This window comes from Salvelinus alpinus, chromosome 8, assembly GCF_045679555.1.
Source record: "Salvelinus alpinus chromosome 8, SLU_Salpinus.1, whole genome shotgun sequence".
NCBI lineage: Eukaryota > Metazoa > Chordata > Actinopteri > Salmoniformes > Salmonidae > Salvelinus > Salvelinus alpinus.
This window is the reverse complement of record NC_092093.1, coordinates 63,728,772-63,744,215: the sequence shown is the minus strand read 5'-3', so window position 1 is coordinate 63,744,215 and position 15,444 is coordinate 63,728,772. Positions and strand designations below refer to the sequence as shown.

The following is a 15,444-nucleotide window of genomic DNA, read 5'->3' as shown; positions in this document are numbered from 1 at the left end:
CGACCGGGAGGTCCGTGGGGCGACGCACAATTGGCCTAGCGTCGTCCGGGTTAGGGAGGGTTTGGCCGGTAGGGATATCCTTGTCTCATCGCGCTCCAGCGACTCCTGTGGCGGGCCGGGCGCAGTGCGCGCTAACCGAGGGGGGCGGGTGCACGGTGTTTCCTCCGACACATTGGTGCGGCTGGCTTCCGGGTTGGAGGCGCGCTGTGTTAAGAAGCAGTGCGGCTTGGTTGGGTTGTGCTTCGGAGGACGCATGGCTTTCGACCTTCGTCTCTCCCGAGTCCGTACGGGAGTTGTAGCGATGAGACAAGATAGTAATTACTAGCGATTGGATACCACGAAAATTGGGGAGAAAAGGGGAGAAAAATAATAATATTTGTTGTCGTGTGGCTTGACTGAACCATTATATGTGGTGAAAGGGTGCTGATTGGTTAAAATTGCGAGCCCACTTTTTGTAGTGTGGTGTTCAGACTGTTTTATGCAGTAATTTGACCGTTTTATGCGGTAATAGTGCGATGATTGGTCAAATTTGCAAGCCCTAGCATAATATGCGGGAATGGTTGATTTTGCAAAAAAATCTGCTATCGCAGAAATCGCTAAATCTTGGTACAGTAGGACTGTGCTTATTCACACGTGTATGTGTTCGTATTGAAATGTGAAAAACACTGCTGTTCATATGCATGTATGCATTGATTTAAGTGGTATTTATGCAGTGTGAGTGTGTTACTCACGCGTTCCAGGCAAAGTCTTTGAGGAGACAGGCTGCTGGCACCAGGACCAGCCCCAGCCAGAAGTGCCAGCACTGCATCACTCTGCTAGCCTACAACACAACGTCAACACAACGTCAACACAACACTCCAGGAACCCAGGAGAGAGACATACAACACATTCCAGCCACGTCAAGAGAGACGTTAGACAGACACACTCCACAGGGTCTACACCCTCTGTTGTCCAGCTGCAGACAGCCTCGTTGACCTCTAACCAGGAGTCTCCAGGGGTTAATCATCCTCTAAACCACCGTCTCTCTCCGTCCCCCTCTAAACCACCGTCTCCCTCCGTCCCCCTCTAAACCACCGTCTCCCTCCGTCCCCCTCTAAACCACCGTCTCCCTCCGTCCCCCTCTAAACCACCGTCTCCCTCCGTCCCCCTCTAAACTACCGTCTCTCCGTCCCTCTCTAAACTACCGTCTCTCCGTCCCTCTCTAAACTACGGTCTCTCCGTCCCTCTCTAAACTACCGTCTCTCCGTCCCTCTCTAAACTACCGTCTCTCCGTCCCTCTCTAAAACTACCGTCTCTCCGTCCCTCTCTAAAACTACCGTCTCTCCGTCCCTCTCTAAACTACCGTCTCTCCGTCCCTCTCTAAACTACCGTCTCTCCGTCCCTCTTTAAACTACCGTCTCTCCGTCCCTCTCTAAACTACGGTCTCTCCGTCCCTCTCTAAACTACGGTCTCTCCGTCCCTCTCTAAACTACGGTCTCTCCGTCCCTCTCTAAACTACGGTCTCTTCGTCCCTCTCTAAACTACGGTCTCTCCGTCCCTCTCTAAACTACGGTCTCTCCGTCCCTCTCTAAACTACGGTCTCTCCGTCCCTCTCTAAACTACGGTCTCTCCGTCCCTCTCTAAACTACGGTCTCTCCGTCCCTCTCTAAACTACGGTCTCTCCGTCCCTCTCTAAACTACGGTCTCTCCGTCCCGCTCTAAACTACGGTCTCTCCGTCTCTGAAGTCTCTCTCCCTGCCTGCTGTCCCCCTCTTTTCAAACTCTCTCTTTGTCTTTCTACATGGTAGCCAATTCCGCCAAATGCCAGTAGCAGTTTGCTGAATATGCCCTGACATATTTCTGGTAACAAAGCCCATCTCTCTACTATACTAGCTACATTCATACAAGTGGACATTGACTGTGCTGTAGTCTACGCTGTACTGGCTAGCTAGCTACATTCATAGTAAGATTAGAGTGTTCCCTTAGTCCCTGTTATGAGGCTGTAGTTCAGAGATGGTCAGAGGTAGATACTTTGGGCCGGACACAGCTGACATTCCCAAGGGGATTCTCCGGACTGAATCGGAAAACCATTATGAGCCAGTCCCAATGACAGCTGGAAACACACCCAGAGAAGCTCAGACTACACACACAGACAACAGGGTAGACTGTCGGTCTCAGTCAAACACCCACAGACAACAGGGTAGACTGTCGGTCTCAGTCAAACACCCACAGACAACAGGGTAGACTGTCGGTCTCAGTCAAACACCTCCACAAACACACCACACCAAAAACACACACATTCTTTGTCAAAAACCCCACACGCACAAATACGGTCTCAATCAAACAGCCACACACGAACACACACACACAAACATAACTCAAACACAATTATTTAAAGCGTAAACACAAAGCACTCAATGAATAGCCCAGTATTCATCCCCTATGGGCAGATGAATGTAGAGATACAGGGAACGAGAAAGGGTGAGAGAGCAGGGGGAAGTGAGGAGGAGAAAGGAGGTGATGGGGTTTCCTGAGCGGGCTGATGGAGGGATTGGAGACGGGGAGCGAGGGGTGATTGTCTCCCCCAGTTCCCCAGTTGGACGGAGCAGCTGCAGGGTTTATTCACATTCCTCATTTCTGACACAAATTGAATTAATGGTCTGAAAGAGGCGGAGACTCCCTCCCCCCCTCCCCCAGTCTCCCTTCACATTGGGGTACCACTGCACCCTGTAACTAGCCCCCTAAAAAACCCAACATGGGACCCTCAATCAGGGGGTCCCCCATACACACACACCCATCCTCCTCCAGCCCTGCCCAGCTCGGCACACTATAGTCAACACCTCCAGAGCAGGCCGTAAAAGCCTGGGGCTCGGGTGACCGCGCAGCAGGTGCAGAGGGCCTGCAGAGTGGGCTGGAAGGGCATAAATCTCCCAGGGTCTCCAGCAGTGCTGACATGGAACACCCAGAAGGCCAGCCGCCCAGGCGCCGTGTGTGTGTGTGTGTGTGTGGGGGGGGGGGGTAATGGGGGGTTATTACCCCCCCCACCATCAGAATGACTGACACATGTATGGGGGGGGGGGTGGAAAGCATTAAGTCCATATAGAACACATCCACAGAACTGCCATGGTTTCTGGCCTATTAGGACATATTTACAGCCTGGTTTGAGGCTGGGTTTTTTGGGGCTGACCGCACACCTCTGCAGCGCACCTCAGCTTTTCTAACCAACAGGACTCTGTAGACACGGCTTCCTTCACTACAGTCGTAAGTAGTAACAGAAGAGACAGCTTGAGCCAGGAGGAGAATCAGAGGAGGAGACTTGCCTGGCCCTGCATGTCAGGAGCGATGGGGATGGACGGCCAGAAAGCTGAGTAGACAGTGAAGAACAGCATCCAGAGAATCATACTGCCCCACACTGCCAAGTGGGAGAACTACAGGGAAGGAGAGGGGGTGGGAGAGGAGGGAGGGAGTTGGAAGAGGAAGGAAAATGGGTGAGAAATATAGAGCGAGGTCACATAGTTAATGTACAAACACTGAATATAGACAACCTTGTCCCTGAGAGTCCCCCTCCTCTTTCCCTCCCCCTCTGTCTCGTTCCCTTTCCCTCCCTCTCTCTTTTCCTTTGTCTATCCCTCCTTCCCCCTCTCTCTCCCTCTCTGTAAGGGGACACTGTGTGAATACCTATGGGACCCTGCTTCATTACCGGGGGGGTGTTGTGTGGACAGCTGAACGGACGGGGGGTGTCAACGCCCCCCTCACCCCCGTCCCTGGAGTGGGAATGCCCTGAGATGGCTGTAACACATGGCAAGGAGAGTATGTGTGTGTGTGTGTGTGTGTAGGGGGCTGATCTCTATACACTAGCATACCCCACACTGTCACCTACCACTATACCTGTACACAACAGTGTCAGCTGTCAACCTGTAGGCTACCAGTCATGTGGTACTATATGTCAACAGGGTACATAGAAGCAGTCTATAGGGCTAGTGAAGTGGGAGTGTGTATTAGAGGGGAAACAGACTCTTACCCTGGTCCAGGCAGTGGTTTCCATACCAGCTTTTAAACACACTGTTACTACCACATACTGCAGAGAGAGAGAGAGAGAGAGAGAGAGCAAGAAAGAGAGTGAGAAGGAGAGCATGAAGGAGGGTTAGTTCACAAACGACACCAGAGATAATAAACATCCATAATGATATACTGTAAACTTAACACTTCCTGTTAAAACCCTCAGAGTGTACCTGCTGCTCTCAGCCATCTAAACACAAACAAATAAGCAACAGACACACACACCGTGCTAAATGTAAGGAACAGAGTGATGGAGAGAGAGAGGGAATAAGGTAGATGAGTAGAGCGATTGCTGAGGGAGACTAACTGCAGTCCCATGAGCACTTCATTACTGATTTAAAATGGCCAGAGTCTAGCATCTCTATAGCAGGATCCAAAAAGTCTAATTGACACACACGACACACACATTTTATCAGACTGGGCATTACATTAGTGGGTCCATGTTAATGTTCAGAGTGTCAGCGCCAACATAAACGAGACACGGTGCAGTTCATCTGCTTACCGTGTAGACCATGTTCCCCACAAACAGGTAGTCAGTTCCATGACCGTTGTTGAAAGGACTGTCTGGGGAGAACACACACACAGAAATATTTAGCACAAGATATTAAGATAAGAGTGTGTGACTAGCAGGGGGGTGTAGGCACCACTACTTACCATGTTCTAGAACTTTGAGTGGAAACCAGAAGAGAATAATGGAATGGATCAGAGCATTTATACAGTGACCCCAAAACACCTGAGAGAGAGAGAGAGACAGACAGAGAGAGAGAGACAGAGACACACACACAGAGAGACAGAGACACACAGAGAGACAGAGAGACACACACAGAGACACAGAGACACACAGAGAGAGACACAGAGACACACAGAGAGACACACAGAGAGACACACAGAGAGACACACAGAGAGACACACAGAGAGACACACAGAGAGACACACAGAGAGAGACACAGAGAGAGACACAGAGAGAGACACACAGAGAGACACACAGAGAGAGACACAGAGAGAGACACACAGAGAGACACACAGAGAGAGACACAGAGAGACAGAGAGACACACAGAGAGAGACAGAGAGACACACAGAGAGAGACAGAGAGACACACAGAGAGAGACAGAGAGACACACAGAGAGAGACACACAGAGAGAGACACACAGAGAGAGACACACAGAGAGAGACACACAGAGAGAGACACACAGAGAGAGACACAGAGAGACAGAGAGAGACACAGAGAGAGACACACAGAGAGACACAGAGAGAGACACACAGAGACAGAGAGAGACACAGAGAGAGAGACAGAGAGACAGACAGAGAGAGAGAGACAGAGACACACAGAGAGACAGAGACACACAGAGACACACAGAGAGACACACAGAGAGACACAGAGAGAGACACAGAGAGAGACAGAGAGACACACAGAGAGAGACACACATAGACAGAGAGACACACAGAGAGAGACAGAGAGACACACAGAGAGAGACAGAGAGACACACAGAGAGAGACAGAGAGACACACAGAGAGAGACAGAGAGACACACAGAGAGAGACACACACAGAGAGAGACACACAGAGAGAGACACACAGAGAGACACAGAGAGAGACAGAGACAGAGAGAGATACAGAGAGAGAGACAGAGAGAGACACACAGAGAGACACAGAGAGAGACACAGAGAGAGACACAGAGAGAGACACAGAGAGAGACACAGAGAGAGACACAGAGAGAGACACAGGGAGAGACAGAGAGAGAGACAGAGAGAGAGACAGAGAGAGACACACAGAGACAGAGAGACACAGAGAGAGAGACAGAGAGACACACAGAGAGAGACACACAGAGACACACAGAGAGAGACACAGAGACACACAGAGAGAGACAGAGACACACAGAGAGAGACAGAGACACACACAGAGAGACAGAGATACACAGAGAGACAGAGATACACAGAGAGACAGAGCGAGAGGATGGAGAGAGCGAGAGAGGGCAGTAGTAGTAAGTACAAACCAATGCCAAAACACACAGAGGCCACATACAAAAACAGTGTTTCCCTCACAGTAATACAACTACCACTGTGTATTCACCATCGCTACCAACCAACTGCCCTGCTTCTGCGCACACACATTACACACACCTACCACTCACTAACTGAATGACTTCCTTATTCTGGCCCTCTGAATCTCATTAGCATTGCCATGGAGACGGCCCGGACTCCCTGCCACCTTGTTTACCCGCTGGGGTTCCAAACAAACACCAGGCATCTCAAATCCATCAGAGACAAGCCCCACCATGACCCATCAAACACAGAGCATGACAATCATAGCTTCATTTCAGATGACGCCACACATGTGCATATAGGTCTACAAGTTATGTCTAATAATACGCTAATCATTTATGTATTTTTTCATTCATAGTGTTCAAAATGGTTCCATATGTTTGTCCATGAATAATTGTACAGTATTTCAATGTAATTGTGTGTGTGTGTGTACCTTGGTGTTGAAGCCCTCGGCATTCTGGGTAATCCTGTATAGCTGGGGGAAGCGTAGCATGTTCTGCTGACTGCACGGCCGGTCAAAGATCCCCAGAGTGAATGGAGGCAGCGCCGTGAAGATCTGACACACACACACCACACACACCACACCACACACACACACAATAACAAAGTCAAAACACCCAAACACGACTGCCTTTCAGAGATTCAGACAGTGACTGTTGTGTTGATTGTGTGACTGAGAAAACACACAACACAATCAACAGGAATTCCACCAAACATGGCGAGCCTGAGGGCTGGATACATTATCACTGAGACGTAGCGGCAGAGAGACAGGAGAACAGACACTCTGCTGTGGCATGCAGATTGACCACAGATAACAGAACACAGCTCACACAGAGTGGAGACATGGAAGGAGAGGGAGGGATGAAGGGAGGGAGGGAGAGAGAGAGAGAGAGAGAGAGGGGGAAAGGGTGAAGGAGAGAGAAAAATATGGAGTACGAGGGAGAGTAAAGGACAGAGATCCAGAGAAATGGACAGTATGAATAAAGTGGACACTCACCACGTTGTAGAGGCCTATACACCAGCGTTCAAACAGGATCTGTCCAGAGAAGCCGTTCACAAAGGCAAACCACAGCTGGACAAAAGAGAGTGATGACATAGGATGAGTAAACAAGGGAGGATGGAAAGAACGGCTTTATAGGCCCAGATAGAGGAGAACCAACACATTGATTTGTTTCATGGTGAAGTGGCCCTTGTGCATAGATGACAGATCTAGGATCAGTCTCCACTACCCAATGCTAAAGCTATCTACAAAGAGCAAAACACTGGAATCTGACTCTGGGTCAGGTGTTGAGGAGGAGTGTCCACCCATACAGAGAGACTGACTGATCAGAGTGTGTATGATGATATTCCTGGAGCACACACACACTGCTTTGTGTACAGAGACCGTCTATAACCCTTCACGTATAGAAATCTGCAGGCAGCCAATAATGTGTGATAAACAAACACACCCACACACACCAGTGTGAGAGGGACAGCGAGGTAGAGGGTCTTATGATGGTTTGCACCTGCTGGCATCCTTAATGTTAGACAGAGAGGGGGGCACAGCTGACAGATACCCCTCAGGGCTTCCAAAATGTCTCTCACCCATTCTACACAGTGTGTGTGTGTGTACATCCAGTAAAGTGTGTGTGTGCGTGTGTGTGTGTGTGTGTGAGTGACAGAAAGCAGACACCAGAGGGGCACCTCATCCATCACTGTCAAACATTTCGACAAACAGCTGCAAAATGTCTCTGTTAATGTATGTGTCTGTGAGAGAGAGAGAATGACATCAAAATAGAAAAGGGGGTTAGTCACTTACTAAATGAGTCCAGCTTCCTACTAATGTAAATCATATTTTATGTGTCTTCCTAACCTGATTGGCTCTCTGGGTGGCATGCATAGGACCTGACCTATATAAGGGAGGGTGGGCGTGGTGAGGATGAGGGAGGGGTGTGTCTTACCTCTATAATGTAGAGCACCACATTCTTATAGAAACAGTAGAGGATACACTTAGTGACACGGTTATAACTCCACGCCCCATGGACCAGCAACAGCTTCTCTAGGTAGGAAAACTAGGACCAGTCAGAGGGGGAGGGGGAGAGAGAGAGATGGATACAGGGTGAGACAAAGAGATAAGCAGTACCCGAGGGGTAAAGACAGACAGACAGATTCCTAGATTCCTCTGGCTCTCACATAATACTTCAACTGGCTCCTCCTCCATTCTCCCCACAGGGACACATGCTAACCATTAACACAGGAGTGCTAGCAGCTCACAAACAAGCTGCGGGCTGGAATCTGCTTTGTGTGTTACCTGTGCTATGGAGTAGTCAGAGGAGTTGGTGGCCTGCATGCCCTCGTTGCCACTGATGCCAACCCCCACATGGGCAGTCTGGATCATGCCCACGTCGTTGGCCCCGTCTCCTATGGCCAGAGTGATGGCCTTCACATGCTTCTTCACCATGTCCACTATCTCAGACTTCTGGAGGGGAGACACCCTGGAGAGGGAGACCATATTAGACACATATTTACCTCAGATTACACAGATCCACAAAGAAATCGAAAACAATCCGATTTTGATAAACTCCCATATCTACTGGGTGAAATACCACAGTGTGCCATCACAGCAGCAAGATGTGACCTGTTGCCACAGAAAAAGGGCAACCAGTGAAGAACAAACACCATTGTAAATTCAAACATATTTATGTTAATTTATTTTCCCTTATGTACTTTAACCATTTGCACATCGTTACAACATATATACACACACACACACACACACACACACACACACACACACACACACACACACACACACACACACACACACACACACACACACACACACACACACACACACACACACACACACACACACGACATTTGTAATGTCTTTATTCTTTTGGAACGTCTGTGAGTGTTATGTTCATTTTTATTGTTTATTTCACTTTTGTATATTATCTACTTCACTTGCTTTGGCAACGTTAACATGTGTTTCCCATGTCAATAAAGACCCTTGAAATGAGAGGGACAGATCAGTTAGAAACCAGTTACACAACAACCTAAAAGACCTAAAGTAAAAGATGTCTGGGAGACTGGAAACAACTATTCAACCAGGTGGGGAACAGTCAGTCAGTGAGAGACACACAGACAGAGAGAGCGCGTGAGATCAGATTACCAACAACATAAATTACAAAACGCATAAAGATTAGAATGATTGGAAATGGAAGAGAGGAATAGAGTTGAAGAGAGAACAAAAGAAGGAGATTTAAAGACAGCTGGCAGAGACACAGACAGACTTCACACATAAACATGAGGTTTCTGTTCAGTGGTTTACATTAGGGAGCAGGAAATATAACCACAATGGCTTCTATTTAGTACCAAATCCCAAGGTAAAAGTTGACCTTAACCACAGACCTAGGTTAAGATTTTACTGCCCCAGATCCTAACCTGACCCATTAAATAGATGGAAATATATCTGTTCCTGTATCAGTGGTTTAGGGCACTGCTTCCCACTAATGTGCTTGTGTAGCCATTCAGTCATTGTGATAGCTGGTTGAGGGACCAGACCCCTGAGGTACTCCACCCTCTTAACCTGTAACCCTCAGCCTCTCTGTCTGTCTGTCTCCTAAACCGGCTCTGTCTACACAGACAATGAGCCAAGGGGACAGTGTCTAGGGTGAATTCACAGACATTGTGTGTGTGTGTGTGTAATAGATAGTATGCCTTTTGAAAACATGGCTCCTGTTACTCTCTGCATGTCAGTTTTGTAGGCCTGTAGTCAGACCAGGACACACAGTGATTTCAAGACCCAACAGGGACCACTCTTTCTTGGGCAAGAGGAAGCAGGCCAGGCTGGGTACAGAGAAAAACTCTATATAGCCTTTCTATGTATCGCTCTGACACACACACCTGCTGCAGGCCAGCGGGATGCCCACGGGTCATAAAGATGGTCTGTGTGTTCTGAGCAGAACCGTGGCCCGGTCAAGCTGAAACCACAGAGCTGGGTGGTCCGCTTAGTATTCTCTCACACACACACACTTTCCAAGGGGAAACCATCAGCGAGAGAATTGGCTGGAGAAGCTGATGTTGAGAGACGAGATGAGCCTCTGCTCTCTGAGGTGCGTGTCTGTCTGCGTGTCTGTCTGCGTGAGAGACAGAAGGAGCGTATAGGACACTAGTAGAAATAGTGACTCAACAAAAAAAAATCCCTCAAAGCCCCCCCCCACACACACAAAAAAAAAGCGTTTGAGAATGGTGGCTCAGGGCACCTCAGGGTAGATGAAAGAGGCTAAATGGTCTTCATGGTGGAGTTGAAGAGTAAATGAGGAGTTTAAAGTGGTTGTTTAAACAAACAGAGTGTGAAGTCAGGAACCCAAGCATAGAGCCCTGCCTGAACCCACCACCCCTTACAAACAACACACACACCAGGAGGAGAGGATCACAGTCACCTCTGCTATGAGTGGGCCGGGGGGGATCAGGCGGAAGAAAGAGAGGGGTCTAGAACGGGGGGGGGGGGGCTGGAGGCATTTGTAAGGCCTTGGAGACCTAAGTCCGGATATGGCTTTTATGCTACAGAGAGTCAATTACGTGTGTGTGTGTGTGTGTGTGTGTGTGTGTGTGTGTGTGTGTGTGTGTGTGTGTGTGTGTGTGTGTGTGTGTGTGTGAATAGCGGTAAGTGAGCCATGCCTTTGACATTTTCATGCGGTGCGGTGTATTACATTAACCCCTCTGAGCTGCATCCCAAGCTTTTATCATCTACAGTTATTTACTACTGTAACCCTGGGCAACCTGCAACCTTTAACCCTAACCCTCTGAGCTACATGCCAAGCTTTTATCATCTACAGTTATTTACTACTGTAACCCTGGGCAACCTGCAACCTTTAACATCTACAGTTATTTACTACAGTAACCCTGGGCAACCTGCAACATCTACAGTTATTTACTACTGTAACCCTGGGCAACCTGCAACATCTACAGTTATTTACTACTGTAACCCTGGGCAACCTGCAACATCTACAGTTATTTACTACTGTAACCCTGGGCAACCTGCAACCTTTAACTCACAACCAGAACCTTTATAGGCAGCACATACACCAAGTACCAAGCACACCCTAACACACAGTCCTATACTCTGCATCCTCCCTATGTGTGTGTGTCTGACCTGAAGCAGTTGCAGAACAGGATGTGTGTTTGCGAGTGTGCGTGCTTTTCTTACCGGCAGCAGATGACGGCCTTGCAGGACAGGGCGAGGTCTAGGAAGGCTTGGCGGAGCTCGAAGGACAGGGCGTATTTCAGGGTCTGTCCATCGATGATCAGAGCCAACTCATTCTCCTTCCCCAGAGAGTCACCCAGAGACGTACAGTGAGCTGTCAGGGTGGCACGTGTAGCCTGGTGAGGGCAAGAGACAGAGGGGGTGAAACAGACTGTGGGTGTGTGTATATACATACACACACACACACCTACAGGTTTGAAGCAGAAAGAAAGATGTGAAGGTATACACTGGAAACACACACACACACACACACACACACGCATAAAACACACACAGTATGTGCGTGAGGTACTCGTGTTTGTTGGACCAGTCGGAGCAGAGTGTACAGGCCGTTTATGGGGCAGTAGTTTAGGGCAGGTTTATAATGGTGGAACAGGGACTGATAGAGAAAACAAACATCCCATAGACTCTAATGAGAACCATGTGGACAGGCAGGCACGCAACACACCACCACACAGCCCACACAGGAGAATACACACACACACGTGGAATACAAGACTTAATCCACACACAAACACACATTTAAAGGATATGCTTATATCCACATTTAAACTATAAATAGAAACGCACTTTCACAATGTTCAATATATATACAGATAGATGTACAATGGGCTCTGAATGTATTGGGACAGTGACACATTTGTATTTTTTGGGGCTCTGTACTCCAGTACTTCGGATTTGAAATGATACAATGACTATGAGGTTAAAGTGCAGACTGTCAGCTTTAATTTGAGGGCCATTTCCATCCATATCGGGTGAACCGTTTAGAAATTACAGCACTTTTTGTACATAGTCCCTCCATTTTAGGGGACCAAAAGTATTGGGACAAATTGTATCATTTCAAATCCAAAGTGCTGGAGTACAGAACCAAAACATAAACAATAGTTTTACTGTCCCAATACTTTTGGAGCTCACTGTATTGTAGACAAACTACAGTCCCAGGCACAAACATGAATACACTTCATGGGTACGAACCCACAGAGAAGACTAGGTTATTTCCAGTCCAATGACCCCAGCTCATCCCTGTGACCTGGACTGATTGAGATGACCCTCCTTCTGTCAACTGACTAGTGTGTGGGGGAAACTACACAGTAATCACACACACTCCCTTTATTTCCCTCATACACACATTATTTTCCCCCCGCTGTCCTTACAAAATGTACACACACACACACACACAGACACACACAGACACACACACACACACACACACACACACACACACACACACACACACCGCATTCCCTCCGAAACTGATACAACAGCGGGCTGTCCCTCCTCTCTCTTGAAAAATCCCCTCTCTTGTTTTCTCAGCCTTGGGCTGTGTGTTTTTCTTCTATCCCACAATTCCTGTTTGCATTTACCTTCTCCCAAACAGAGAGAGAAAACACAAACAGAATGAAAGGATTAAAGAAGATTACAGGTTGTCAGAGTTCTGCAAATCAAAGTCTTTGCGTGTGTGTGACGGTTTGAGCTGGCGTGCGTGTGCGTGTATGTGTCAAGGGGCACTGTCAGATACAGTCACAGTCCCCATCCATCTACCCTAGCGTAATATCCTCATTCTGGGAGGACTAAACAAACATTTAATTTTCTCAAAGCAATTAAGAAAATAAATGAACTAACACTTTTTTAGGTAAGCACCTCAATTCAAAAAGGAAGAACCTCGTGCCGGTTGTCAGGATTACGTCGCCTCAAACACACTTGATTTAGAGGGGCTGTCTGTCATTCTGTTATTATGAGGTAGTTTGGTGTAGAGGGGCTGTCTGTCATTATGAGGTAGTTTGGGTGTAGAGGGGCTGTCTGTCATTCTGTTATTATGAGGTAGTTTGGTGTAGAGGGGCTGTCTGTCATTCTGTTATTATGAGGTAGTTTGGTGTAGAGGGGCTGTCTGTCATTCTGTTATTATGAGGTAGTTTGGTGTAGAGGGGCTGTCTGTAATTATGTTATTATGAGGTAGTTTGGTGTAGAGGGGCTGTCTGTAATTCTGTTATTATGAGGTAGTTTGGTGTAGAGGGGCTGTCTGTCATTCTGTTATTATGAGGTAGTTTGGTGTAGAGGGGCTGTCTGTCATTCTGTTATTATGAGGTAGTTTGGTGTAGAGGGGCTGTCTGTAATTATGTTATTATGAGGTAGTTTGGTGTAGAGGGGCTGTCTGTCATTCTGTCATTATAAGGTAGTTTGGGTGTAGAGGGGCTGTCTGTCATTCTGTTATTATGAGGTAGTTTGGTGTAGAGGGGCTGTCTGTCATTCTGTTATTATGAGGTAGTTTGGTGTAGAGGGGCTGTCTGTCATTCTGTTATTATGAGGTAGTTTGGTGTAGAGGGGCTGTCTGTAATTATGTTATTATGAGGTAGTTTGGTGTAGAGGGGCTGTCTGTAATTATGTTATTATGAGGTAGTTTGGTGTAGAGGGGCTGTCTGTAATTATGTTATTATGAGGTAGTTTGGTGTAGAGGGGCTGTCTGTAATTATGTTATTAAAACTTCTTAGGGCTAGGCCCCTTTTTTCTCAATTTCCGCCTGAATGACGTGCCCAAAGTAAACTGCCTGTAGCCAATTGTATATGCATATAATTGGTACCATTGGAAAGAAAACACTTTGAAGTTTGTAGAAATGTTAAAATAATGTAGGAGAATATAACACAATAGATATGGTAGGAGAAAATCCAAAGAAAAAAACAACCGGAATTATTATTTTTATTTTTGAGAGACCATCCTCTTAGAAATGCAAGAGAAAGGTCATATTGTAAAATTCCTATGGCTTCCACATGGTGTCAGCAGTCTATGTTCAAGGTTTCAGGCGTGTAACTTCAAAAACTAATAAGAAATAACAGTTTTTGTAAGAGGACAGTCTTAGAAATCTTTGTTTCTGCGCGCCATGACGAAGTTGCGCACCTGCTAAAAATCGGTTTCCTATTGAACATACTTCTTTCCGAAATAAATATTATAGTTTTATTACATTTTAGGGTGTCTGTGGAGTAAATAGAAACGTATTTTGACTTGTTGAAACAAAGTTTAGGGGTAGATTTTCAGATTCCTTTCTATGCAAGTTGAACGAGTGGATTACTCAAGTCAATGGCACCAACTAAACAGACTTTTTGGGATATAAAAAAGGATTTTAAATAACAAAACGACACTACATGTTATAGCTGGGATGCTTTGGATGACAAATCAGAGGAAGATTCTCAAAAAGTGAATATTTAATCTTTATATATGTGAATGTATGAAACCTGTGCTGGTGGAAAAATATGATGTGGGGTGCCGTCCTCAAACAATTGCATGGCATGTTTTCGCTGTAATAGCTACTGTAAATCGGACAGTTCAGTTAGATTAACAAGAATTTAAGCTTTCAGCCGATATAGGACACTTATATGTACCTAAAATGTTTAAAATCCATAATAACTATTAGAATTTATTTGAATTACGCGCCCTCCATTATTTGAATTAAGCGCCCTCCAGTTTGTCCAGCTTACGGGACACCGATCCTTAAGAAGTTTTTTATTTGGTGTAGATTGGCTGTCTGTCATTTTGTTATTATAAGGTAGTTTGGTGCTTCTACACCTGCATTGCTTGCTGTTTGGGGTTTTAGGCTGGGTTTCTGTACAGCACTTTGAGATATCAGCTGATGTAAGAAGGGCTATATAAATAAATTGATTTAGAGGGGCTGTCTGTCATTTTGTTATTATAAGGTAGTGTGGTGTAGAGGGGCTGTCTGTCATTGTGTTATTATAAGGTAGTGTGGTGTAGAGGGGCTGTCTGTCATTGTGTTATTATAAGGTAGTGTGGTGTAGAGGGGCTGTCTGTCATTGTGTTATTATAAGGTAGTGTGGTGTAGAGGGGCTGTCTGTCATTTTGTTATTATAAGGTAGTGTGGTGTAGAGGGGCTGTCTGTCATTTTGTTATTATAAGGTAGTGTGGTGTAGAGGGGCTGTCTGTCATTTTGTTATTATAAGGTAGTGTGGTGTAGAGGGGCTGTCTGTCATTTTGTTATTATAGGTAGTTTGGTGTAGAGGGGCTGTCTGTCATTTTGTTATTAGAGGTAGTTTGATGTAGAGGGGCTGTCTGTCATTTTGTTATTAGAGGTAGTTTGGTGTAGAGGGGCTGTCTGTCATTTTG

At 46.7% G+C, this 15,444-nt stretch overlaps 1 protein-coding gene across 6 annotated transcripts in view; it reads right to left on the bottom strand.

Annotated features, from left to right (window-relative positions):
* atp8a2 (ATPase phospholipid transporting 8A2) overlaps positions 1-15,444 on the bottom strand; it is an 81,894-nt gene that overhangs the window by 5,678 nt on the left and 60,772 nt on the right. For all 6 annotated transcript variants that reach the window (XM_071414569.1, XM_071414570.1, XM_071414572.1 and 3 more), the window contains 10 exons: positions 11,275-11,447; positions 8,371-8,554; positions 8,021-8,131; positions 7,078-7,152; positions 6,514-6,636; positions 4,693-4,771; positions 4,541-4,602; positions 4,001-4,057; positions 3,300-3,407; positions 732-820 (listed from right to left, as the gene is read on the bottom strand). In XM_071414569.1, the coding sequence (XP_071270670.1) occupies positions 732-820; positions 3,300-3,407; positions 4,001-4,057; positions 4,541-4,602; positions 4,693-4,771; positions 6,514-6,636; positions 7,078-7,152; positions 8,021-8,131; positions 8,371-8,554; positions 11,275-11,447 (1,061 nt within the window). The remainder of the gene's footprint in view (positions 1-731; positions 821-3,299; positions 3,408-4,000; positions 4,058-4,540; positions 4,603-4,692; positions 4,772-6,513; positions 6,637-7,077; positions 7,153-8,020; positions 8,132-8,370; positions 8,555-11,274; positions 11,448-15,444) is intronic.